At 39.6% G+C, this 27860-nt stretch overlaps 1 protein-coding gene across 3 annotated transcripts in view; it reads right to left on the bottom strand.

Annotated features, from left to right (window-relative positions):
* Positions 1-27860, bottom strand: part of LOC133457074 (dedicator of cytokinesis protein 3-like) — a 66808-nt gene that overhangs the window by 22552 nt on the left and 16396 nt on the right. For 2 of the 3 annotated variants that reach the window (XM_061735940.1, XM_061735941.1), the window contains exons 5-37: positions 25864-25960; positions 22636-22784; positions 21165-21249; positions 19775-19816; positions 18589-18743; positions 18366-18447; positions 18214-18274; positions 17276-17423; positions 16167-16255; positions 14260-14385; positions 12425-12549; positions 11544-11706; positions 11300-11406; positions 10103-10274; positions 9929-10026; positions 8723-8806; positions 8531-8631; positions 8362-8443; positions 7772-7942; positions 7009-7201; positions 6730-6857; positions 6365-6511; positions 6152-6250; positions 5946-6040; positions 5667-5742; positions 5443-5543; positions 5261-5319; positions 5016-5164; positions 4830-4915; positions 4703-4729; positions 4499-4594; positions 4347-4407; positions 4142-4235 (exon numbers count right to left, since the gene is read on the bottom strand). In XM_061735940.1, coding sequence (XP_061591924.1) covers positions 4142-4235; positions 4347-4407; positions 4499-4594; positions 4703-4729; positions 4830-4915; positions 5016-5164; positions 5261-5319; positions 5443-5543; positions 5667-5742; positions 5946-6040; positions 6152-6250; positions 6365-6511; positions 6730-6857; positions 7009-7201; positions 7772-7942; positions 8362-8443; positions 8531-8631; positions 8723-8806; positions 9929-10026; positions 10103-10274; positions 11300-11406; positions 11544-11706; positions 12425-12549; positions 14260-14385; positions 16167-16255; positions 17276-17423; positions 18214-18274; positions 18366-18447; positions 18589-18743; positions 19775-19816; positions 21165-21249; positions 22636-22784; positions 25864-25960 — 3548 coding nt within the window. Of the gene's footprint in view, positions 1-4141; positions 4236-4346; positions 4408-4498; positions 4595-4702; positions 4730-4829; positions 4916-5015; positions 5165-5260; positions 5320-5442; positions 5544-5666; positions 5743-5945; positions 6041-6151; positions 6251-6364; positions 6512-6729; positions 6858-7008; positions 7202-7771; positions 7943-8361; positions 8444-8530; positions 8632-8722; positions 8807-9928; positions 10027-10102; positions 10275-11299; positions 11407-11543; positions 11707-12424; positions 12550-13213; positions 13283-14259; positions 14386-16166; positions 16256-17275; positions 17424-18213; positions 18275-18365; positions 18448-18588; positions 18744-19774; positions 19817-21164; positions 21250-22635; positions 22785-25863; positions 25961-27860 lie in introns of all 3 variants that reach the window. The other variant, XM_061735939.1, reaches the window with a different exon arrangement.

The following is a 27860-nucleotide window of genomic DNA, read 5'->3' as shown; positions in this document are numbered from 1 at the left end:
TCTGATTTAAAAGGAGTTTGGCAAAATGAAAAAAAGGAAAAGAAAGACTGAACAGAGAGAGAGGGAGAGAGCGAGAGAGAGAGAGAGAGAGAGAGAGAGAGAGAGAGAGAGAGAGAGAGAGAGAGAGAGATTTTACTGCATCATCTCTCACTGATATTATGGCCGGCATCTTAAGCTATTTCAGCTCTGCAAGACACAGACAGTGCTTTAAATGTCTTCACAGCTCCCTAATGTTTCCTTTATGTAAGTGATGAATATGGCTTCAATGAATCATATTTGGCTACATTTAATAGGACATAATAAAGTCATGAGTGCAAACAATGTGACTAAATAAAGAACAATAACCACATTCACCCAGTCAGTGATGAAAGGTGAAAAATCCCCTCAATTTCCTGCGTGCATGACTGAAAATTGAAATTATTAGACCCAAAATGCAATGAACATGTTTTCTCTGATATCAAATAATAAGTCTCAGAATAAATCCCAGAAGCAGCAGCACATCATCATCTCTGACATTTAAACTGTCTATTTCACCAAGAGTGTCTCTGCACTGTTATGTGATTTTAACTTTGGAAGTCTCCTATCTGTTATCCTGTGGGTGAACAGAGAATTAAATTTGGTTAATGTTTCACCGCTTTTCATAATATGATACCCTACACTTCTGTGATCACTGCTGCAGACCTGCTGACAAACAGTTACCGGTAAGTGCATGGGACCTAAACCGTCCTTCTCAGGATTTGAAATGTAAGGGGCATAACCACAAACAGAGCAGATACAGGGGTTCATGCCATAACCAGGACCTGCAACGCAACTGAGCACTCGTGACAAGTGGACCCCTGGTGTCACAGTTACAATGCTCACATTTTAAATGTAGCCTGCCTATCTTCAAGATGAGTAATTACTATCCACTCATCCCCTCTTAAGAAAAAAAATGGACATTATATATGCAAAACTCTATATATGCACATCCACTTTTGCCGCAGTGTCAGCACTTTTAGTAGGAGAAAAGAAGTAATCAGTAGCAAGCAAAAATATCATAGCACTTTGAACAAGCCACTATGAATATTCCACTGAATGAATAGCCTTATTTGATTCGTCGTGTGATATCGAGGATACATAATGCAGTGATGATTACAGGGTAATGGGTGTATGTTACCACCCAGTCTTGAGTTTCTATTTGATCATGTGGGTCCAGCTGCAAGGGTAAATCATGTAAAATCTAATTAAAATGAGTTGAGCACACCTAAGCAAGTAGCCATGCCATTCAAACATGAACGTGGCTGTAAAAAGAGACGGGAGAGAAAAGAACATCAGGAAGAGGCCGCTAAGCTCCCAACATTTGATTCCTCTGAATATTTTTTCATTTTTTACCAGAACTCCCTGGTCTACGTCACCTTCCCAATAATATTTGGATGTGAACCAAAAAAGTAAGTGTACATGTTTTTTCAGCTAATTCGGTGTGGCTTATGGGCCGCCATGCCCACATCATGCCCCCGTCTAAAAGGTGGTGTCAGGATCACATTCACACCGTGTTAAAGTTGGAGTTAAATTGAACTTCACGCGCAAAGTAACCCTGCACAGTGTCACTAAAATCCACTGGGACATAAAATAGTGTGGGTTGAATTATGCTTATAATTTACAGAGGGTGGCATAGCTGGGAGGTTAATCACAGTCCTCAGACTTGTAGATTATACTTACTCTTATCATCTACATCTGTCAATGTCGTGGGCTAGACGTATCCTTTCTCTGTACTGCTCGCATTTTGTGCAGTATTGTTGGGCTCTGCACCATCCAAAAGTAACCTTAAAGTCATGCATACGTCTCGCATACATTTTTTATTTGTTGCATTTACTTTTCTTCCTTTTTGCTTTTACTGGTACAACTGACTGGCTTTTAGTACAAAAGTGTTAGTAACATGAAATAATACAGCCTGTAAATTGGTAACATAGCAACAATTCTCAAAAGTAACTTCTTTTTTTTTGTTACTTGACTATTTCATAGTTTTTTGTCTCACTATGTGCCTTATATTGCTTAAGATCAATATGTGCAATAATTGATATCTAATCTGTGTTGAATGCCCAGTGATTTGTCTGTGTAGAACTGTAGGTGTGTTCTGCACTTTTAAGCCCAAAACAAATTTCCTTCAGGACAATAAAGTTTATCTTATCTTATTTGATCCAGTTTCTCCATATGAATCAACTTTTAATCTGAATCCCTGCTACTACAAGGATCTAAATGTAGGGGCAGAAGAGCAAGACAACAACAGGCGGGATTTCATTTTAGAAGAGAAATATATGACATACTAAGTGTTTTTGAAAGTACTGGGTAGATATAGGGTAATTCATAGGTAAGGAAGCATGAATCATACACTCAGTATGTAAATAGAGTGTACCAACAGTGTGCAGGATTAGCACAGAAATAAGCTAAATATCCAGCAACAATCTTGAATATCTTCTGAGGTTATTAATTTCTTTCAGATTTGATGTATACATTTAATACCGCAGTCATCCCAGATGACTGACTGTAGGATGTGAGGGACCAGGTGAAGCTCAGCAGCATCTACAGATGAAATAGGATTCTTATGGCAAAGGGAAATTAGAAACTTTCTTCTTAAGCATTTTCTGTTTTGCTTCAGTGCAGCTATGTTTAATCAACCTTCATTAAGAGCCAGCTTGACATTTTGGCATTATTACATAACTCTCTTGTGTTAGTTTTCCATTCTCACATTACAATACAACCTTTTCATAGCACTGCTGGTGAGGAAGGTGCGTTTGTTTTCTACACCAGCCTACCCCTTATGAACAGTTGCAGTAAGAAAAGAAATGAGGAGGAATTTCTCCTCTTGTACACATACTTAATCTTTTAATTCCATTCAATCCTGTATCCAATAGTTGAATGTCTATGTTTGAATTATTTAATAGTAACAAAAAAAAAAAAGCATTTGTTGGTTGTGTACTGTTTCATATTATCTGAAATGTGCATAATCAGGTAAGGAAGCACCAAGGGATTTAACCCAGGGTGTCCCTCTAAAGCTATGAAAGTTAAGTGATGAGTAGTTTACGCAAGAGACAACTGGTATGACAGTCCAAAAATACTCTGGGTGGTTATGAGGAGAGCGGGAGCAGAGTTAGCGTCTCCCTAAGAGTAATCTGATGTGACTTCTACTGAAATTGAAGCTGATTTTATATACGGTATATATATATATATATATATATATATATATATATATATATATATATATATATATATATATATATATATATATATACATATATATATATATATATATATATATATATATATGATAATAACATGAACAAGTCTGCACAAGTCTGTTAATAACACAGTAATTCATGTCAGGGTGCGATGAAGAAGGGAAACATCTAAAACATTACGACAGTGGCCTGGGAGGACTGGAGTTTGACGCCTCTGCTTTAAGAGGTACATCGTTTACAATTACTTTTACACTGTAGATACCCACTATTTACTCACAGTATGATCAGTTTCTTCTTCTGTGCACAAAAATTCAAGCATGTTACTCACTTACTGTCCTGATAAAAGTCCGGATTCATGTATAGAAATTACAGAGTGAGTTGTTAGGAGAAAGAATAAATTATTATACAAGTCGTAGCTTGTATTACGTAGAGTTATAGTAGTTTATTGGATCTTTTTTAGAGGGAGTGTTACGGCAGCACAACATCTGTGTTTTAGAGAACTTAGATCTGGTTGGTGGAAAAAAGATCAGGGTTAAATCCAAACTGTCAGTTCATAAATGTGCTCAGAAGGTCATTGCTCAGGAACACTGATATGCCCCTCATGTGCAAAAAATGACAAAACCGTGCGCATCAATTTGCGAACAACTAAATAAAGAAATGTGCCTGTTTGTGCAGGATATCTGTGATGCTGCAGGTATGATGTTTCACCGACAGGTGAGGATTCGATCTGATCAGTCAAGTCTCACATATTTCAATGTCACCCTTTAGTGTCACCTCAGCTCCACTGAAACCTAAGCTGAATTAGCACTAATAAAACTATCTGCAAAGAGGTACATTGAAAAAATAAAGAGCAGAGTTGGCTTGAAAAGGCTGATATGCTTGCAGCCTGAAACTGTCCATGATGACAAAAAATATTATTCAGTTACCCGTAAAGTCCTCTGCTTGAAGATGCAGGTCACACAGTTTGTGGATGTAACGGATGTACATGTCCTCCTTGTTCACCTCAGACTTGTAGAAGTTCTGGAGATGCAGTGAAAGAAGAGCAAACAATTAAAACCTTATTCTACAAGTGAAAATTAATACAAATGTGTCCAGAAAAAAAAACAAAAAAAACTGGCATGAATGTCTCACCATGAGGTTGACAGAACCACCTATTTTCTTGTTCTCCATCTCATCTCCTTTCATACAGTCCCTACAGATAAAGATATAGTTTGATTGGTCAGCAGGTTATGTTTGTGGTATAACCCAACTGTGTCAGGGTAATTAAATCAACTTCATCATACCTGTAATCCAGCAGACGCTCAACAAGCCTGGTGACTGATGTGACAAATGAGATTCCAGTTTCTCTCCAGGTCTCTTGCTCAATCTTCTCTAGCAAGCTGGAAGAACATACTTGTTAACCAAAGATAATGATCGCAAGAAGTAAAAAATAAAAACTGAATGAGGCACAGTCTTTTAGTTTTGAAAATAGAAGCATTACTCCTCACCTTGGATAAGGACCAAACAGTTGGGTTCTACGGTGCGACGGCAAAATAAGAGAAAAATACGTTAGAGGGAAGTCCTGAAACAGCAGACATATTTCACATGTTCATTATACTTATGCTTGATGCTTACAACAGGCTGAACAGCTCTCGGTGGTTGTCATCACCTTTACCGTCTGACACCATGCTGTCCAGTTTATCCATCAGCTCTGCCTCCACCTTCACGTACACAAACACATTCAGCCAAAGGTGTTTCAAGTGACAGACAGTGACAAGAAAAAAAGCACTGTATTTCAGAACACAAGACTCTCATGATGACCTGTTTGAAGTTGCCATTTTTCCTCTGCTCCCAGTCCATCATGTCATGAAAAATTGGGATCATGATATTACGAACTTCGGTCTGCGGTACCAGGGTGACACCGAGGAAGGGACCCATCATTCCAGGGATGAAGTGAGGCTTGTTATCACCTGGATCACATAAATTCACACGGACAGATTTGTAGCTACTTCATGAAAATACACAGATGATTCAATGTAATGTGTGTGCATGTTGGGATGACGCACCTAATTTTTGCCACATGCTGAAGAGCTCATATGCCATCATTACTCTCATATCACCATACCTACAAAGACAAAAAAATAGAAGGGTTAGAAACAGAGCAAATGTAAAAAATTAGATGAATTCAGTAAGTCATTACCATAGTGACTGAAAAAATGCATATTATGATAATGAAGCAGCTTCTTACTTGTCGAGGACCTTCTTTCTCTTGGCAGGGCCCAGTGCTTCCAGCTGGAGACTGGGCTGGTTGATGTACAGGACAGTGAGGCTGAAAAAGGAGTTCCACACCTGATATAGAAAGAGACATAGACAAAAGCGCATGAATGCAACTCTGAATCGCATTTAAATACTACTAGTTATGAAATGTGACATTTTGGGGCTTTCTGAAAAGTGAGTTGCACAAACACTAACCTTAAAATCAAAATCCGCCTCAGAGAAGTTCTTGTGCAGCGCCGGACTTAGAAACTGTGTTGTCACTACAATGATGCTGCGGAAACAAAACATTACACCGTTGGCTTACAATATGAGCTCCGTGCCAAAAAAAAAAAAAAGGGTTCTAAAAAAAACTGCAACACAAGCGTCACCTTCAGAGAAGGATTATCTAAAGAGTGTCTGATCTAATGGTTGGCTGTATTCCCTTACCATCCTTGGGACAAAGACTGCACGACAGAAAAGGGAAAGCAGACTCACTGGCTGGTCAGAAGCCGCATGACGCTCCAGTCTCGAGGAAAGATGGTCAGTTTCATCAGATTGCGAAACACACAGAAGATTTTTAAGAGGAACTCCTGCAAAGAAATTTGTAAACGATATGTGTTCAGTCAAAGGATGTAGCGAGCAGGCTCCAGCAAAATCAGATCCAACATCAGCTCAAATCTGGCAGTCAAAGAGTTTGCTACCTTGAGCTCCTCCTTGCTGTGGAAGCCGTTGAGTAAATGGTGAAAATGGATCTCTGTCATCTGTCGGAGCAGAGAAAGAAGACAGGAAACATACTCCCCCTGTGTGGAAGTTAAATAAAGAAACACACAAGATGGGGAGGTTAATCGGTCCAAAATAACTAAAGAACTTTACTTTTATTGTCGTTGAAAGAAGCACACTGAGTGGGAGCTTACTGTTATCTCAGCAGTGCACTGGGGACAGCGTTGTCCTCTGGATGTTTCCACAGAATGAGATTTACTCATGATGGACAGCAGAGTCTGCAGGAGCACATCCAGTAAGCTCTCCACCATCATCTCCACCTCCTCCTGAACCGATGACTCCTAAAACATCAAGAGTAAGTCACAAGAATGTTTCAGATGTTAAAATGTGAAGTGACATCTTGAAGCTACATCTGCATTCCTGTGGTTCACCTGAATCAAAGATGTAATTGGATATCAGAATTTCTCATTTCTACTCATTTCAACTTTTTTTTTATAAGTTAATGGGGAAGCTTTAGTAATATGAGTTTAGTGTGTACATAGTGTACAGTGTACAGTACCATAGAGCTGGTCTTGATTATGGAAAAGATGCTAGTCAGGATCCCAGAACAAATGAGTAGCTCCCTCTGCTGGCGCAGATGCAGATGGATGTGATGCAAAACTACAGGCAGCAATATACTACGGGACTCTGAGGACAGAGAAACAGCAAAGAACGGGAGACGCAAAGTGAGAATGACACTAAAACCTTTATATAGTGTGACTGAAATAGCATTAAATTGTGTTGGATCATGTTGTTTTAGTACTTTCAGGAAAATATTTCTACTTCACAATTGTCTCACCAGGAAAGTAGAAGAGGCGGCTTTCGACTGTACGAGCGATCGACTGTAGTTTGACCACATCCATGGACTGGCCAATGTCCACTGTGCTGGGCATACTTCCTAGGGTGCCCCTGACATATTCGGCAACTTCCTGAACAGTGAACATCTGCAGCAGCTCATCAAAGATATCAGGAAAGCTGTTCAACAATGCTGCCTTGAGGGGGGAAAGAAAGGACACAGGAAAATACTTGGTATGAATTAATATCCAGTAGTAACACACTCAAAATTATTTAAAAAAAAACATTCACATTGACAAAAAAGTCAAATCAAACTAATATCTAAAAAAAAAGCACAGACACGATCCTAATGTAGCAGCACATTTGAACTATTTATGCAACCATGGTTTCTCTATGTTTGAGAATCAGTTAAGTAGCCAAATCTAAAGCAGTCACTATCTTTCAATTTCTTGAAAATGCATGATCCTGTTTGATGGTTGCACTGCATCTACTGCAGTGTGGAACCAACACAAGGGGGTGCTGGGACTTACTGAGGAGGCATGACCACAGACAGGCATGCAGCTGATCCCACCCCTAAACTGCCCAAGATCAAGCCAAGGATGGGGCAACAGTGAACATGAAGTCAAACAGACAACGACAGTAGAACAAAAATCAATCACATAAAGACATGAATAAGAAAGAAAAAAGGTGTGACAAAAGGTAACGGGACTGCTGAGCAGGCGACCTATAGAGAGCTTTCAGAGCAGTAAACAGTGGCAACGTCTGACCTGTGTGAACACCAGGTTCTCAGAGCTGCGGCTGTCCAGGCTCAGGACGAAGCGGATGGACTGGAAGAGCTCCTGGATGCTCGCTCGGAACAGCTCCTCCTCCCTCCCACAGGTGGCTCTCGAGTACAAGATGCGAGACTGGACGATGAACTTGAACAGATACTCCAGTGCCTGAGGCGGTTGTTGGAAAGATGCAGACAGAGGTATACAGTCAATTAGCTTACACGTCATAACCTACTTTCAGCTCACTGACAAAGAAGCGGAACTAAGTTCCAAATTGGTTTAAGGTTAAAAATCAATACATAAAAAAACCAGATATAACTCCAGTCAGGTAATGTGATAGAGTATAACTCCCTCTTATCGCATCACAAATTCAATTCAAAGACCACATGTCAATATCTGCACAGCTTTTCAATATTTTCTTTCGTGGCTTTTTTCTCAGCAGGGGATTCACTTCCTGAGCCCTGGCACGGTGTCACATTACTCCTTATCAGCTCTGTTTCTGTTTGACCATTTCCTCGCACCACGATAATTAATCCCAGCTGAATAACACAGGACAGAGCCAGAAGGAAGTGAGAGTGATACTTTACCCTCATGGCTTCCTGTATGTGATCCTGTCGGACGACTTCGGCCGAGCGGTCCATGTACCATTTCAAACATCGGATCAACTCTCTGCAGAGCAAATTGGATTAAATTAATTCAACAGTGAAGGAATGTTTGTTTGAGTCAAACCATTTAAACTCCAAATAATGGTTTTACTTGTATGCCAGTGCGCCAGCAAAGTGATTTTGGATGTAGGAGTCCATGACAGGTCTGAAGTGGTAGTAACGGCTATCCCTGAGCAAGTTAATGATGAACACCTGAGCACAGAAACACATCAGTGTTATTACCTATTTGAACCACTTCAGTCACCTTTAATGTTTTAATACTGAAGTGCAGCTGTGTTCTTACCAAAGACTGGAAAACCAGCGGCCCATACTTATCAGTGTTGTCATCTAAAAGACAGAAGAGCGTATCTAGGACATCTCGTAAGAACTGTGGAGACAAAAGAACAAATTTCAAAAGAAGCATCACATGAAAGGCCTCACGGTTAATGAAAATAGAATCAAGGGAAATGGGAAAAGGATAGCCCATCCAGCTGAAAACAAGGCGCTGAACCTTCTGTTGGTTTTTTTGTTTGGTTGTTTTTTTTTTATTGTGACATAATGTTCCAGAATAACAGCCCTAAATAGAATTCCTATAGAGTTGATCATAAAATGAATGTGTCTGTTCTCAATCTAAACACCATAAGCAGTACTGGAGTTGAGGGGGGATGAGGGGGGATGGCATCCCCCCCTGAAATAAAAACGGTCCAAATCATCCCCCCTGTAAAACTGCCATCCCCCATTTCCATCCCTTATGTCATTTCATCAATGAATGTGGTTTTACTGCTATTTCAACATTTAGAGTCATCACCAGAAAAATAACACCAGAAAAATAACTTATTTGACAATTTTCACCTGTTTCAAGTAAATTTTCACTTGAAATAAGTAGAAAAATCTGCCAATGGGACAAGATTTATCTTCTCATTACAAGCAATACAATCTTGTTCCACATGCAGATTTTTCTAGGAAAATTGTTGTTTTTTCCAGTGATGAGTCTTGTTTTAAGTGTAATGAGATTTTTTTTACTAAAATGAGACATTTTCTAGAAATAAGACAAATATTCTTGTTAAGATTTTGAGTTTTTGCAGTGATCCATTTTACTTATCCTGTGAAGGACAGAGGTATATTGATAAGTTCAGAAAACTGTTTTTATTTTTGTGTTTTGATGTATTTGATGTAAGCCCAGTGGATATTTAAAGCTTACAGAAGGATGCAGAATTTCTACAGGTGTTTTGGTCAGTGCTATTATTTGTAATATATTATATTATTTGTAATATAATATTTGTAATCAGCTCAAATTATCTGTCCCCATATGATAAAATCCACCATCCCCCCTGATTTTCTTTTACAACTCGAGTACTGACCATAAGAGAGAAATTGTAATTTTTTTTTTAAATTAGGAGAGTGCACTTAGTGAAGCTTATGAGATCATTAACTTACAAAGAAGGTAACTGTTCTTTAAATCCTTCTCATTAGACAAAAACATCACCATACACAAAATGAGGACAGAGACCTTCACAATTTCCTCTCCATTGATCTGCCGAAGTCGGCCGAGGATGTCCAACACCCTGTCCGGGTGGGCCTTCCAGTTCAGGAGGGCCAAGAGATCCACTAAAAGCAGAGAGAAATCCAGCTCAGTTGGAATATAAAAACGAGCAGTCATATGTACTGTGAGGCGTTACACTACCATTTTGTGTGAGTTTGGTGGAGCAGAGTATCGTGGAGACCCAGAACGTTTCCTTGGGGCTTCTCTGGAAGGGCAGATTGGCTGGCAGGTTGGGGCAGCTGTTGAAGTCCTCTTTGCAGCAGGGCAGGCTAAGGTACAGACCCTGGTTACTGAAGGTGGCGTTTTCGTCACACTGGAGGACGGACACGAGAGGGTCACAGAGGAATAATCAAAGTTTGTTCAATCTGGTCCAGTTAAACAACAAAAGGATGTTTTCATGTTGGGACCCAGGCATATGTAATCAGCCAATTTCAACATAGTGCTGGTGGGTAGATCAAAAACAGATATAAAGTCATGATTACAATAAAGGCTTAAAATGTGAGTTAAAATGAAGATGACTCAAATTCCAGCATTCCAACATAATCTAAGAGTGAAATATTGGTATGTAAAAATCAGTAGATATGATATTTCACTGAAATAACCAGAAATGTCTTAACCCTGTCCTTGAATCCCTGAGTGGAGTTGTTTCATATTAAAAATCTCACAATAAAAGTGAACTTCCACATCCTGGTTATGTGGCTCAGTTGTGAAAAATAAATTAAAGTGGATACACCACTTTGAAACAAATATATTTTAGCTTCTTCACACTTTCTCTACGATTTTTTATTCTTTCTTCCTTTCCAGAGCATAGTGAACAGAAAGGTTAGAGTACAAACTAGAAAAAAATGGGATGCAGCATGAAATGACAGACAATAGCCTGTGGGCAAGCTCATTGCGGGGTATTTTTGGATCAGTCTTCCAGGGCTGCTCAGCTCAGACAGTAGATGGGAAAAATCAACCCACATTTCAATCTAAGATTATCTGGAGATTCTATAACAACCAAAACACAAACACCTCTGAAAAGCAGTTTGAAGCAAATGACACTGGATGGAAATACTTAAGGGACACAACAGAAAAATCTAATCTAGGAGTTTCTAGAGTGTGTGGTTTTAGTTTCTCCCTTTTCTTTTTTGGATGCTACATTCCCTTTACAGCAAATGTTGCTATTTTCCACTAACCACAACTGCTTGTTTAGGGAACTCTTGTAAACTCTAGTTGCGGGTAAAGAAGTGTCATGCTCCTCCCTGATATGCACTCCATGTGTGGTAATCATTATCTCTCTTTTAAACAGTGACTACAAGTCGCCATGTGTCTGTAGCGTGTTAAACCTTCTTGTACCTTATACACATACAACTCATGGATCTCATCAGAGAGTGTAGTCCCATCTTCTCTCATCAGAGGAGTGAAGGCAAAACCAAACAGTTTCTTCTCCCCTTTGTCTTTAGCTGAAAGGAAGCACATCATAATACCGCGCGTCACACGTGTAGCCAGACCACACACTTCTGAATGGCTGTGAGGTTGCTGTTTTTATAGCCTTGGGTTCTGAGGGTGCGACAGCCACCGAGCTGCAGCGCTGACTCACTGGAGCAGTGTCTGAACTCGAAGCGTAGATGGGACCCTCTGAAGCGGTCTATGGGAATGGGCAGCTTGACCATCTCACTCCAGCGGGGGCTGTTGTTGTGATACAGGACGAATGAGCGATAGTCAGAGGTGTTTGGCTCCCCAGTTCCCAAACTGATGCAGTCCTGCGAAAGAAAAGGACGCATGGGAAGAAGGTTGTAGTTAGGGCTGGGCGATATGGACCAAAAGTCATATCTCGATATTTTCTAGCTGAATGGCGATACTCGATATATATCTCGATATTTTTTCTGTGCCATAATTGGGGTTTCCCCCAAAACATTATAGCATAGCATCTCTGTTAGCTTCATTTTTTTCTGACGCAAACCCTTAAAAAAACAGTCAGTTTTAATACAAAGCCTCGTGCCAAATGTCACACAGTTACCTTTATTAACAGAGATCTGCACAATATCAAAATGTATAAAACAAATGAAATAAAAATAAACTGCCTGCATATATAGAATAAAAATGCTTCTTGAATAAAATAAAACAAATATCCCTTTCCTGCATAACAATTAAATTAAAATACACTGTACAATTAATGTAGACAGTAACAGGCAGACTTTTCCACTGAGGTTGACAGTTGTGCAAACAACAAAACATTTGTGCAAATCTCAAATAAAACATTCAAGTCAATTTGTCACAGAATAAGCTATATCAAAATCAAAAAAAAAAAAAAAAAAAAATTTAAATCGATATAAACGATATTGTCTCGTACCATATCGCGTTTGAAAATATATCGATATATATTAAAATCTCGATATATCGCCCAGCCCTAGTTGTAGTAATCCTTATTCATTCACAAATGATATGGAATAGAATAAGTGATGTGCATATGTGTCATACTTTGAGAGTGTCCCCGTCAGCGTAGAGCACATAGAGCGTGACTTCAATGTTCTTCTGGACGCTCTTGCCACCCCTCTCAAACTCCCCCCGCTCCAGGGTCAGGTACAGGTCATTGCGTGTGTCACCTAGGATAAATAAACAGGGGAGGAGCTTTATTTAAAGCACAACCGCACTGATTTTACACTTTTTTTTTTGTTCTCAAATAGACAAGCAATTTCAAATTATTGCTTTTGTAGCTCCAGAGGGAGTTGCACGACTTCGACAGCCTAACATTAAAATCCCACTGTGGAAAGTGTGAATAATTGCACAAACTTGAATGAGGAAGACAAAGGTATCTCAGAAATTATGAGACTGTAGAAACAAATATGTCTCCTGCCTTGGCAAATGTTCGCAAATAATAATGTCAGCATGTGTTCCACGGATGAACAGTGGTCAATATAAATAATGTAGATTACTATATAGGTCACTGTTGTTTTCAATTTGCCCCCATGGATGCAGTTTGAAATATACATGACTGATTTGGAACCTCTTGCGAGGTCAGTATTTAAATGAATAAATAACAGCGGCAACACTGGAGCAAGATATTGCAGTTATTTATAAAATCAGATTATAGTTATTTATATCCAAGTCATTTCCTTTGGGACAGATGACTCATAAGGAGTGATATTGGGAGGTATTTTCAGACTAACTGGCAAGGAGAGAGGAGAGAGGAGGAGAGGATTATACAATCTCGTTGGAAACAATGCTCTGCAATGTCAGCTGATGAAATATTCCGAAATAAACACACACCTCTCCCCTTCTCTGTCTTTGAGTCATTTTTGAAGACCTCTGCACCTGACCTACAGTACAAGCTCATCCCTTTCAGGAGACAATGATAAACTAACACTCACACAAAATACGAGTGACTTAGTGAAGTAAAAATAACAATACAGGAAGTTAGTAATGCTTCATTGCAGGTAAGATATTGCTATTTTTTATTTTGCACAGAACATGATTCCATTACGACGGAGTATTAGGGCCAAACTAAGACAAAAAAAATTGGAAATTACGAGAATAAAGTCATAATATAATGAGAATAAAGTCGTAAAATTACGAGAATAAAGTCGTAATGTTTGCGAGAATAAAGTCGTAATAGAATAAAGTCGTAATATTATGAGAATAAAGTCGTAAAATTACGAGAATAAAGTTGTAATGTTGCGAGAATAAAGTCGTAACATTATGAGAATATAATTTATGAGAACTCTAACAGGAAGAGCATCTTCTCCCTGTGTTAAAATGAGGAATATTGAGAATCTTGTGAAGTTATATTTATATATTTATAATGTATTACGACTTTATTCTCGTAATATTATGACTTTATTCTCGTAATTTTACGACTTTATTCTCGTAATATTATGACTTTATTCTCGTAATTTTACGACTTTATTCTCGTAATATTATGACTTTATTCTCGTAATTGTACGACTTTATTCTCATTACATTATGACTTTATTCTCGTAATTTTACGACTTTATTCTCATTACATTATGACTTTATTCTCGTAATTTCCTTTTTTTGTTTTTTTGTTTGGCCCTAATACCCCGTCGTATTCCATTTATGTAATCAGCCAAATTTTATTATATCAGGTACTCTTTCATCTTTCTATGTCCTGCTATTTTCACTCAGTAAATTATTTTCTGTCTTACATCCTTCTTGCTTTCCCTCTCCTTCTTCATGTACTTCCTTTCTACAATCATCTGTGACCTTCCCCTCCTCTCATTCCTCCAAGCCATCTGGCCTCTGGTCTCCACCTCCACTCTGTACACATTACCACCCACTGCTCTTTGCCTCTTTACCTGGCAGGATGACATCTGGGAAACCCAGCTTGCGTGTGAGTGCCAAGGCCCTGTTGAATACAGCCTGGTTCTCCCGTCTGATCTGCTCCAGCTCTCCTCGCAGCAGCTGCAAGGAGATGATGAGGCCTGCAGGGCAGCGGCAACAGGGCGCCGGGCACGTGTGAGCGTACGGGTGGAAAATAAGAGGTGTGTGGGTTATGGGACGAAAGTGGAATTGAAGACAATAAAACACAGGGACAAGAATAAGGGAGATGGGAGGGATGGAGCGGTATTTAAAGGACATTAGTCAGAATGTGGGGGAAGAGAAGTCAGACATGGGAGACGTGATCGGAGCCACAGCAGAGGGAGAAGAGGGAGTTGGGATTTGGAATTACACAAAGAAAAACGGGGGGGGAAAAAAGGCTTCAGCACGAATCTAGTGACATACTTTTCCGGGGATTGACTCATACCGTACATTAAACCATGATATGTCCATAAGAAGAAAAGAAATGCTATATTGTTAAGATTCGGTTCAACGTTTCATGCAGTAACATTCTTTTAAACTAAGAGCAAAAAGTGAACCTCTCATAAAAAACTACGATGTAGTGTATTATCCAGCCGCAGTTTCCATCATGTGGTATAGTAAAAGTGAAAGTGATAAATATTCAGGAGCAAATGAATAAATGAATGACTCTGAGAAAGTGTGGTGCACCTTCATAAAATCGTATAAAATCAAAGTCAGCTGGTATTTGTTTGGATACAATACACTTTTGAGAGATGTAATTATTATTGATAAGGGCAGAAACTGATAGTTGATGGATCAGTTGATTGAAAAATAAGGAAAATCTATACTAATTGTTTATGTTTAAAATAACAACCAAAGACTACACATGAAGAGAGACAATGTGATGTCATACACTGGTCTGTAGGTTCCTGTTTTCAAACTTTAGGTGTGGCCTGGTCATCGTTGTGTTTATTTTCTTAATACCAGAGGTGATGTGGATGTGGTCTATTAACCATCAGATACTATGGATGTCATTTAATGACATCATGTTCACAGCAGGCGAGCACTAAATTACATCTTGTTTTATCAAAAAAGGATTTCTCTAGAGGGAACATGGGAGCGTGATAGTCTAGGTGGGCTTGAGTCTGGAGGACCAGGTTCAAGCCCCAGAATGGCAACCAAGATTGCTGCTTATGCGGAACGAAGTCAGTCGCCAAATGTCCAACTTTAGAGCAGAAATAAACATTTTGTTCGTTTGATTTCACACCCATGACAACTCTGAGGGAGGTGAATTTTTTTCTACCATGCCAGGAGAGTTTATATCACGCAATAAATAAATCACGCATATATCACGCAATAAATGTATTTATAATATGATTGGCTAACAGTACACTCATCCAATGGGTAGTCGTTCTCTCGTCCATGCTGTCACCACCATTCGTTTGTATCGACAGCGCGGCTAAACTGAACTGTCATTTTTGATTCCGCAGTGGAGTCGACATGTTAAACGGTATATTGTACTGTAACGTCTGATGTCAGGTCTGAAGATATTTCGCCAGGGATCCGCTGAAAGAGCCGGTAGTCAGTGGGTGTGTTTCCGTAGGCTTCCCGAGCAACATGCCGCACAGAGAAAAACCCGCTTCAAAACCAGTCTTCAGAAACCCATGGGTCATGTAACGTAAATGCTTCATCCATTGTTTTATACAGTCTATTTTACGGCTTGTTGAATGTGAAAGGGAAAAATTGTCCCGGTAAAATTGTATGTCAGTATGTTCAACAGAGATTTTTCAATGCTTTCATCATCAAATATAAAACCTCTTTGCCATAGTTCTGTAGTGTAGGTGCAAATCTGAAATTTGAACAAAATGAAAGCAAAACTACCACATGGATGGATACCAAGAGCATGCTGGGATAATATATTTACCATAGTTGGTGCTGGGGGCTGAGTACTTGGTGTTGGACTTGCGGATGATGTTCTCGTGAATCTGGTACCACTCATTCTCATTGTTGCATCTGGAGAAAAAGAGAGTTGGGTAGGGCTGTTAACAATGCAGCCATTTGTGGGTCCAGATGGAGGGATCGGGATGGTGTGCACAGGGACTACAAGAACAGCGTGTGTCCCAGAGCTGATTTCCTCCTGGAGAAAAGGTAGCAGCAGGGGGAGTTGCTATCAAGCAGCACATTAGCCCAAATGCACAGCATACTAAGCAAACCTGACAGCCAGCTCTCTACCAGCCTTTTTCATTACTGTGGGCCCAAAGGCCCCTGGGAAAGGCATGAGGAAACGCACAGACTGGAGCGTTATAGGAGCCGACAGTTTGGAGGCAGATCAGCACTGAATCACGGCTTGCTTTTTAAGAGGAAGGGCTCTACACGTCAGCAGAGAACTCTAAAAAAAAAGATACAGTAGCTTTTATATTCAAGTTTTGTTTATTCAATACAACTGTATGGTTTGATTATAAGAATTTCACAAGAAAATGATCATACAAGTGCATTTGTAGATGGAGCAGTGTATGAGAGAGTAGGAGTGACCTCTGACCCCGAGCTGAAGCTGAGATGGGGGAGCGCAGCTACAAGGAGACATTTCAGCTGTTGACTGACAAGAAAATTTGCTGAGGTTGGTGTTATTTTACTTTGCCCTCTAACTTTGCTCAATTATCTCTGTGTCATCCCTCTCAGTCTCCTTGCCGCTCCCTCTTCCTCTTCCTGCTGCACTTGGTTGGCTGGTGTACAGGAGTGAGTCTCTGTAGCGAAGCCTAACAGAACAAGCCAGATTCACAACACGCCAACTGGCCTACCTCAGGCCTCGGGTGAACAGCTATTGATTTTTCAGAGGACACTTCATTATCATTCTGGTCCAAACACACCAAGTATCAACAGTGAAGCACCGGGCTGTCATGTGCAACATCATAACAGTCACACATTTCCTGCATTACTGCACAGGCTCTAACTCCTGTTTATGGAAGCTGGAGACTTAAGAACAATTCAGTGAGCGAGAAAGAAGAGTTGGAGTAGCTTCAGTGATATACTCACGTGTAAACTTTGAGCACAAAGTCCTTCTCCTCTTTGAGGTCTGTGATGGTGTGGAAAACATCACTCATGGCAAGTACAGCACAGCCATAAGGCCGTCTATATTGAACGTGAGGCAGGCCTTTCTTTGAGTCATTTAGAAGCATGCGACCTGAAAACAAAAGGGGAAAAAAATGCACTGAAAAATCCTTATCATGGAAAATGAGATTTTGTATATTGTAATAATAATAATAATAAATAACTTTATTTATCCGTTAGGAACTTCATTTGTGGAAAAGCATCAGCATCAGTGCGTGTACAGATAACATATGCAACAGGACAGTACAGAAACAAACCAAACAACCAATATAAAGCAACATACATTGGGCAATCACAAATACTGCTGGACTTAGATGCTGTAAAACCATAGCATAGATAAAATACGAGAGAAAAAGATATAAAAAATATAAGTCCCCCGTTAAGTGCGTGATAAATACAATGATTTTTTAAAAATATGTATAAAAGCGGGTACAAAAATGAATAGGTAAGATCAGCTGTTTATGAGTCTGATGGATGAGGGCACGAAGCTTGACATGGCTCTGTTTGTCCTGAATTGTAGTGATCTGTATCTGTGACCTGAAGGGAGGAGCTTATACTGACTGTACAGTGAGTGTGTGATGTCTGAGGATATTTGTTGTCCCTTTCGTTTAGTCCTTCTGTTATAGATGCCCATCAGTGATTCCTGCTTCTGTCCAATTATTTTGCTGCTCAATGTAATAATTTTATTTAATGGATTACGGTGAATATTAGATAAGGATCCGAACCAAGCTGTTATGTTGAAGGTTAAAACTGATTCAATAAAACACTTATAAAATGCTGTCAGAACTGATTGGTGGACTTGAAGTTTACGGAGTTTCCTAAGAAAAAAGAACTTAGTAAATGGGATAATGTACTTTCTTTACCTGTTCTTATTACGTGTACAACAATGTACAGGTCTCTCTTCAAGTCTTTACTGCTTAGGTCCTACAGAGAAAGGAAATTAAAAAAGTTGTTTTATTCAAAGAGGTGCAGAAATACAGATTATGTGTTTATGTCAAGATCAACAATATCCCACCGTAAAGAGAGCACACAGACGATCAGCCTTCTCTTGATTCTTTGGTCCTCCATTTTTGTTCAGTTTCACCAGGAACTTCTCACTGCAAAAGAAAAGCCAGTTCACACAGTCTCTGTCCGTCATCCACAGAGTGCTGGAGTCAATCTGCCGGACTGAGACGGTGTGTAGACGTCTATGTGTGTCTGTCAGTTCACTGAAGTTCACTGAAATTCCTGTCCCGTACCTGATCTGTTTAGCTTCTCGGGTGTCATATAGAGAAAAGAAGACGTCTGCATCTTCGCTGATGCTGTTGTAAGTAAAGCTCTTCAGATTGATGAATAGGTGATGTGAAACGGGGACACGGCAGCCATCACCGTGGCGCTGTCTCGCGCTATCACCCTAGGAATGAAGAAGAAGAAAGTGACTACTAACAAGCCAAGACCACACAGCAATGAGGAGTGAACAGCCTTTACAGATGTTTATTTAGCAATATACTGTAGTTGACGGAAACAGATGAATAATTCAGATGTGTTATTAACACCAGGTTTCATTCTGTTATATGTGCTATTCATCCTTAATTTATAGCAGACATGTCCAATTTGAAACAAAAAACAAAACAAAAAATGTAATGGATCAACAAATTATGAGAAACTGTTACATGTCTTATTTAGGGATTCATAGAGGGTGCTCTTGTGTAATTAGAATCACTCTATCTATAAAATACTGGTATAAAATTATATCTGTTTAAACCAAAAAAAAAGCTTCCCAAAATTAATAGTCTCTATAAAGATATATTAGAAAATATGCTGATTCAAAGGTAGAGAATGAAACAAAAAAATAAGTTATTCATAAACAAGTGCTCTGAAACCTGCTGACAAACACATTAAAGCATGTTTCTTTAATCTGTACAAACGTTAAAGTGTGAAAACAAGACATTGTGATTTTATGATGCTCATAAGTGAGATTTAGGGGCACTTGTGGGAAGATTTGCAGGCAGAGCCAGGCCAGCTGTCTGGCCTTGATGCAAAACTATGCCAGAGGTTAAAATACTACGGCCCTTAACGGAATCTAAATGCACCACATCTCTACCCCAGTGCTCTTGCTGTACTGAAAATGACTGGGCACACTATCCACAGCACCATGTGTGCATGTGCTGGGGCATATGTGATCCCAGTGGGAATCAGTCCTGTCACCCTGGCAGCTCTGGTGTGAGGTTTTTATGGAGCATGAAAGCAAGTTATAGGTCACCAGGATTATACTCCACAACAGTAAAGAGTTTAGAGGTGATAGCCTTTTGAAATACGGCGGTGATCTGACTTCAGGAAATTTGGTTGTCACAGAAGGTTCAGAAAAGATTGAAAATAAGAGTTGAAGAGACAGAGAGAAAGATGTGATGATTTCATGAAGAAGCAGCTTTAAAAGAACAGTACCTGGTTTGTGCTTTGCTGACCACAGTGCCTGCTGGATACATGCTAAAATAAAACAAAGGCAAATATCAAAGTAAAGATGTCAGATCAGTCTATACAGTCTTTACACGTCCCACACAGCACTAAACTGATTTACATTAAAGCAAGACAAACACACACTGCCTGAGTTGTGCCTCGTTGATGCTTCTCGTCTGACAACATTTTCACCTACGTATGTTGCAGTGGTTACACTATTGTTACTGCAGCACCAAGAAAAGCCCACATGAGGCGAAACGTGAGCATGTGCGAAGGAAGAAGACAAAGCCAGTATCGCCCACCCACCCACACATGCACACACACGAACACAAATGCACTCTCTGCTCAGCAGCCCAAAAGAGCTCATCTACTCCTATACCTGAAGAGGCGCCAAGGCCTCGTGCCCTGCCAAAGACAAGCTCACTTTCATCGACAGAGTCAGAAGGCTTTCTGGCAAGCCAGAGCTACGCCGTTGTTTCTGAACAGAGTATTTAGTGCACAAACATTCACCGTGTAAAGCTGAGAAACATGGCAATGGGATAATGGGAGGCTGCAGGGCAGTTGGAGAATGTTTTCATCAGCATATGGGGCTGCAGCCACTGACCAGAAAGGATCTCCCTCCCAGATAACAGTCTCCTGTAGTATTACATTAGATTTCATAACAGCTGTGTTGTAATAGCATATTTTTAAATTTGATCTCCTTTGAAAGTAAGTCTTTCACGCTTTCTCTCCTTGTTTGAGTTTAGGTTTGCAAGCTTCATATCATCAGCCAAATTACATGAGTCTTTTTTAATTTTTTAAAGAAATATGTTTCTCATCTTGCACATGCTTTAAAGCAACAACTCTACAATATGCCAAAAAACAAAAAAAACTAAAACATTTATTTCCCCACAGCACCACCTAGGGCTGCCACTTTGCATTATGTCTGCATTGCTAGCGAACAATCACACTTGTGAGAGGCACATGCATGCAAGAAAAGGGACAACCTCAATATGGCGTTAAGATAAGCATAAAGAACCGGTCACATGAGGCAGCTCCAACAGCTGAATGGTGCTGCCTCTAGTGAGTCACCTCTTTATGGATGGGTTGGTAATCGGTAAATTCACACATCCCTACACATTCAGCAACACATTCCTATAAGTGAAGTCAGGCTGTGCAATGATTTTTTTATTATTTTTTTCTTAAGCACACAGTCAAAACCTCATGATGTGCAAGTCAATGATTCATAGCTACAAATATAGTCCTGACATGCTGCAGGGAAGTATTTAACTGCATTTAATCATCCATGGATAAACATTCACTTCTTTTTTCTCTTTTTTAAACCTCAGATGGGTTGAAACTGTGTGAATTTGCTTGACAATAGACGCAGCCAACATACCAGTTTGTACAGCTCTGACAAACTGATCTGATCCGGATCCACCATTTCAAATTCTTTTCTGGGGACAAGGTCCAGGCCAAGGTGTCTGGTGTAACAGGGGTGTGGGGTGGATGCAGAATAAAGAAGGGAAAAGCACATTACAGATGTTAGAGAAGTGTTTTCAGTGTTGCACACTTCAAATCCTTTTCATCTTGAATTCTGACTCAAGCCCCATAGTATTTAACCTAAAGTAAAGTATTTAACCTCTTATTCTACTCCATTTATCTGACATATTTATTCTCTTCACTAAATAAATACAAAATTGCGTATTTGCTTTCTGCTGGACAGTGAGAAAAAGGAAAAAAAAGTCTGGTGTCTTTCTCCTGGCTGGAGCAGGCAACAATCAACCATACAGCTAGACAACTTAAGAACAGAAAAGAAAGCTTGTTGGACAGCTTTGCTTGGTCTGTCCAACAACAACAAAATCTTGTCATCATCGCCTCTAAATGCATATATACAAACCCAAATTTAAATCAAAGGCATAAAAGAACAATCCTGATTATTTGCTGCAGTGACTTCCTGGAGTTGTGACTGGTTGCTTGGCAACTACTCAGGGCCAAGGGATAGCAAATGTTTGCATATTACATACAAATGACAGGATCACTTGTACAAATAGTGGGGATTGTTAAAGATTTTGAAGCTAATTTCCTCACATTACACACAACAATATATATGTGTGTGCGTGTAGTCTGTTAAGGTTTGCACAATAATTAAACAAAAGGCTGTTTTTATGGTTTCACCATCACATTGAGCAAACAAATGGATCAAATGTACAGCATTTATTGTATCTACAGAAAACCTCAGCGATAACGATAAGGTTTTATGTGTTTGAATATTATTTATCTGCTGAGCCTGAGTTTGCACAACGGACCCCAACCATATAGTGTATGGGACCAGATTTTGTGTGGTGTGTTTATGGCTACAGTATGACAATTTTACATGTTTTCAGATTAGAAACAGCACTCAGGTTTGCTCCAGACTTCAGCCAGCAAACCTTTTCACTTTTACATATAGCTTTTACAGTTCATCCAAGCACTAATGTTGGCCAAAAGAGTGATGTTAAAAAACAAGTTTCAAATCATCAAGCACCTTTGCAGCTTAACTGGAGCCCTTATGCCTTCATTTTTTCTTATGCTGCCACAGCTCCAACTCCAGCTCAGATGGAGTTTTAAACTGGCCACAGTGGGAAAATGACTGTACAGTTCCTCCGGGGAGATCTACATCAACTGTAAGTAGCTTCAGACTCACTCATCTGCTAAATGACCATAAAATTACATCATAGCAATGCCTAGGAAACATCCACCCAGCCTGTGCTGTAGACATGTCGTGCCGAATAAATATAGACTCTGACAAAATGAAGACATGTTTTTCATCAAAGAGGATGTCTTTGATTGGAATATTTGTTGACACTGTACAGTACAGTAGTACTCACTCATTGCCCCAGTCGAGTCGGACGGTGATGTGCCGTTTGATCTCACGAGTCTGGTCCTGAGCGAGGTGGCCCTGGATCAGCTGTCTACGCAGGTCGATGAGCTCGTTCATCACATGACGCAACTTATGGAACAGATCCACCTTATGTTTCTAATGAAATGGCCAAAAAAAAGATTATTGTAAAACATGTGAGCTCCCTTTACTGCAGCATTTATGTAGGTAATGTAAATTGATCACTCACCTACCCACCCTCCACATTGACACACATAAATGACAGCTGCTTCTCTCAGCATATTCGTGTGCCTTGCCACAACAAAGAACTACCCAAGATGTTGGCCCTCCAAATTACTCACATTCCAATAGGATCATGAATCTCCAAGATTTACAAGAACAAGTCCAACTGATCCAACATGTAGGATCCACTGCTAATCATTCACTGAATGACAGCAGGTAAACGCTCTGCATCCATGCATCAAGGTTTTAATGCCTTGACTTAGTGCTGGGCGGTATGACCAAAAATTTATATCACGGTATTTTTCAAAATTATATCGGTTTCACGGTATATCACGGTATTTTTTTTTTCATGCACAACCATATTTTCTAATGATTTGGAAAGGAATTGCTGCAGTAAATTGGCTTAGAATGGCCTATTTTACTGTCATGAGGAGGATGCATAAATCAAATAAATTTGATTTAGGCATGCTTTTCAAAGAAAAAAATCTTTTACAAAATTACAAGGTAGAAAATATTTATTGAACATAAAAAACTGAAATTTTTTTAATTTCCCAGCATTATGTTGTTTTGGTTCCACCTCCTGGTGAATGTTAGGTAAAATTCTTATGTGGTTACTTTTTGGTTGGCCAACGATTTATGTTTGTGGCGCAACCGTTACGGGAGCGGCCAGTCTATTTCCTTATATTACAACGCCATTATTAATTGTTCGTGTTTTTTCCCACTTATTCCACCGAACACCGAAAGTGTTTTTTTTGCCATTTTCGGCCGAACAATTTCGGTTACCGAACAATCGGTGCATCACTACTGCTAAACAGTCCCCTCACAAACAGTGTCCAGTGGTGCTACGTTCCCAACGTTGTGTACGTTACTGTACATACTCACCGGTATTACGGTATATGAAAAATTCATATCATAAGAAAAATAAACACCAGTATTCGGTATGAACCGGTATATCGCCCAGCACTACCTTGACTAATCAGTGATTAACATTAATCAAATTCACTTTATCGTTAGCATTACCAGAAATCAAAGTTTACATTGAAGAATATCGGTTTTCCATTCAGGCCAAGCATGTGATCGAAACAAAATAAAGATCTTATTTTTTTTAACTACAAAAGACCATAATTATGGTGCGGCATCTCATAATTTTGACTCATTATCTCATAATTATGACTTCATGCGAAAAGATGGCAGTATTGTGAAAATGCCCCCGGCAGGACACATTTCTCCTCTGCACCCTTGCTGCCACTCGACAGACCCCGTAACAATCCACGGGGACCCGTGTGTTCTCTTGCAGTGTCCATGGGGATGTTGTTAGCCTATTGGATGTTCAGTGTAACGGCGGCACTGACTTAATCTGTAGTTTATTAAATCCTGCCGGCTGTAGATCTGCTTATCTTGAGAAAGCTCAGCAAAAAGAAACACACCACCACATCAAACACGAAAAACACCATGATGGAGAGCCATGAGTGGCTGTGCTCTCTGTCATCTTGTTTTTGTCTTAAGTCATGATTATGAGATATAAAGTCATGACTGTGACATAATAAGTCATAATTATGAGATGAAAAGTGGAAATTATGATATACTAAGTTATAATTTGAGATATCTTATTTTGACTTAGAGCATCATGTTGTGTTTATTTGTATTTTTTTTCATCTCAGTGGAGGGACTATGCCTTAATTAGAAACAAACAAAGAGAAAGGAATAAAAGATGAAGATGAAAAAAAAATGTTCTCATACAAGCCTGGTTTGACATCATCACAGAGGTGAATTTTATCCCCGTTGTAGAACCACGGACAACACTTTTAATTCCAGCCCTCTCTATTCTCCCTAATGCTATGACAAGCCCACATTAACACCCAGGTTTGTTTACATACATCCAAAGATTAAGTGTACCACAATGGCCATGCAAGTTTAATGAGGATAAACACTACATGTTCTCAAAGGCTGCTAGCTGCTGAAAACAAAGATTTTTGTCAGGGTTGATGAGCCCTTTAAGACCTCTATTCCGCAGGGCTAATTATGTACATTATAACAAATACACAGTTCTGCCTAGGTCATTGCTCCCTGAAGTAATGCCATGAAATCTAATTGGCAACAGTAAGGTTGAAATGAATCAACATCTAGCCGATGCTACATCTCATTGTTATGGATACAACTGTGGTAACATGGCCCATTATCACACAGAGGGTGAGTACCAAAACCAGCACAGTTAAATCAAGGCTTCACATTAGTCAAGCTTCAGAGGAAGTTACATCATCACATCAATGCCTCGGGCTGCTTAGTTGCTCAGAGCATGAGCAGTCCTCAGTGAGAGGTTATGTAAAAACTCCCTGCCAGCTCTGCAACATAGCCACTCAGTTCCAAACTCGGAAACTCTAAACCCTACCAACCACATCTGCCTGCCCCCTCAACACTTTGCTGGATTAAGAACGCTTTAGTCTTTTCAGTAATCACTTTTTCGCGGCATGTAAAGGCTGACTGAAGGTGGTGGATCTTTAAGATGATGCAGAAAATGCATGAGGCAGGCCGAGATCAATCAACGGCTGAATGACAAAGCATGAAATTGCATACGACAGGTCTGTAGGCCATTATCTGTGTCCAACCACATATTTCTATTCCTACGTAGATACTAGTTTATATGAAAATACAGGACAACAGTCAGAACAACATGTTATGAGGAAAAAGCTAAAGGAGCTGCATGTCACTGTATGTTTGGGCTGTATTTCACGTGAATCACTACTCTTACAGGCAAATGTGTTTTATTCCAGGTGTTCAATTATATGTAAGGAAGAAGTGCATCATTGAATCGTCTTTTCCATCAGACACCCTAGAAAAATGAAAATGTAACAACAATGGATGGAATTTCTTGGCAAGAGCAGTTTTTCCCCCAACTCCCCTGCAATTCATGGTCGTACTAGATCCAATCTCACATACATGGTTTTGTGTTTTGTTCTGATAGGAGTGGGATGTGATGTAATATACAGCTACTGACCACATAGAGCTGCTTCCACAGGACGCCCCATTCCTGCAGTGTGGAGGTGGTCTCTGTGATGATAGGGTCCTCCAGAGGCACCACTGTCTCGCACAGCCTGCAGCAAAAAGCAAGCACCAATGAGAAATCTGTCTCCCAAACATATTTTCTACAGTTACAAAACACAGTTGATCCATATCAGATATATATCACCTCTTGTTACATTAACTGTTTAGTTCAGAGAACTGACATTGTGAACATTAGCGTTCATGTTTTTCAAAATGCATTAACTTGAACGACTTACAAAGAAATTAATAAAGAAACATCTTTTTTCTGGCAAATGAGTAGACTGCTAATTTTGGGCTGCAATAATTCATCATATTTCTGTCCTTTACGTCCTAGTACAGGAACTGTATTATGATAGTACAAGAAGAAAGAAACCTTATTTTTAGCTATTGCCAGGTCTAAAGTCAAGCAGCAGCCTTCTTGAACCTTTGTGTTAAAGGAGCAATGTGTAAGTTTCTAGGTTCAAATATCCCCAAAAAAACTACAAAAAGCAAGAGAGTGAGATTAAATAAATGCCATGTCATGTCACAAAAATTATTACTATGTATTTGGCTGCTGAGCTATTTAACGTGCTAAATAACTAGCTTCGGGCCATCCGGTCTCGTAATACTAGTCTCTGCCATGTGTGGCAGTAGCGAGCAATATAGCAGCCGCAGGACAACTTGATGCTATTAAGAAGTCACACCCTTTGTCGTCGTACTTGAACTTGTTGTCCGTCATGATTTGATTTGATTTTGATTTGTTTATTTGCACAACATAAAAACGGTACAAAAGTTTAAATGAACATAAAAGCATGAAAATATGTGCAGGTGAGAAAGGAAGCCCTAAATGGGCTTATTCAAAGTTCTCACCAAGAAAATACATTATACTGTAATAATAGCAAGAACAAAAAACAAAAAAAACAGCGTTCCAAAAAGATGGATATTTACAAACAAACAATTTCTCGGTTGAATGAGTGTGTGTGCTTGCATGTGAGCATGCACATGTAGATGGTTACCATTTAAGGATAGGTAAACAGAAACAGCGAGGATGGTTACTTAGAAAAGCCTTGTTCAGAACGATAAAAAAGAGCTGATAAAAACAAAGTTAAAACCAGAGTAAACATCAACAGTGCTTTACCCGTTGGAGACAGCTCCTGGACGGCAAAGAAATTAAGTTGGATGAAGAATTTTTTTTAGATTAAGTCAACCGCTGCTGATTATTGTTTCACAGAACAATTTTGATGTTAGAGTTGGTCAAATTACTATGGCATCAATTCCATGCCACATCTGTTGAAGCTCGCCTATGTCCCACCTGCCTGCAGTAGATTGACACAGCACTGAATTGACTCATTTCGGAGTTCCTACCGCAAAAATAAAAAGTGAAACTGGGAGCACTATGATGATTTTGGAAATGAGGGTCCTCTTTAAAAGTAAAGAGGATATTAAAGGAGCATGAGGCTCCTTTTAAGAAATGAGACTCTATAGCGCCACCCTTCACCACGACAGCCGTCGGGGGTACTGCAGCCAACAGTGAAGCCGGCACGGGAGAACGGGGAGAACGCACATGCAGCGTCATGTGACGTCACATCCGCAGGACAGCGCGGGAAAATCGGCCCCCGCATTACAGCACATTTTGCAGCACACAGCCTGTTCAAGGCAACGGAGAGATACACTAGAGGGCTCATTCGTTTTGGTTTGGAACGCTTCATCTGACATTATTACTACAAAACTTAAAACGTATACGAATTTTTTTCATAAATCCTGCCTCAATCCTGCCTCATGCTCCTTTAAAGGTGGAGTTTGCACTGCCATTACTGGCATTACTCCATTGTCAGAAGTGATGCCAATGAGGACCTATCTTCTGATGCTGGACGACTAACAGCTCTGACTCCACAATATAACTCCACAACAGATAACCCTTCAAAAAACCTCATATTCTATCTTGACAAACATACATTTTTGTAATTACAG

This window comes from Cololabis saira, chromosome 12, assembly GCF_033807715.1.
Source record: "Cololabis saira isolate AMF1-May2022 chromosome 12, fColSai1.1, whole genome shotgun sequence".
NCBI lineage: Eukaryota > Metazoa > Chordata > Actinopteri > Beloniformes > Belonidae > Cololabis > Cololabis saira.
This window is presented reverse-complemented; position numbering and strand designations above follow the sequence as displayed.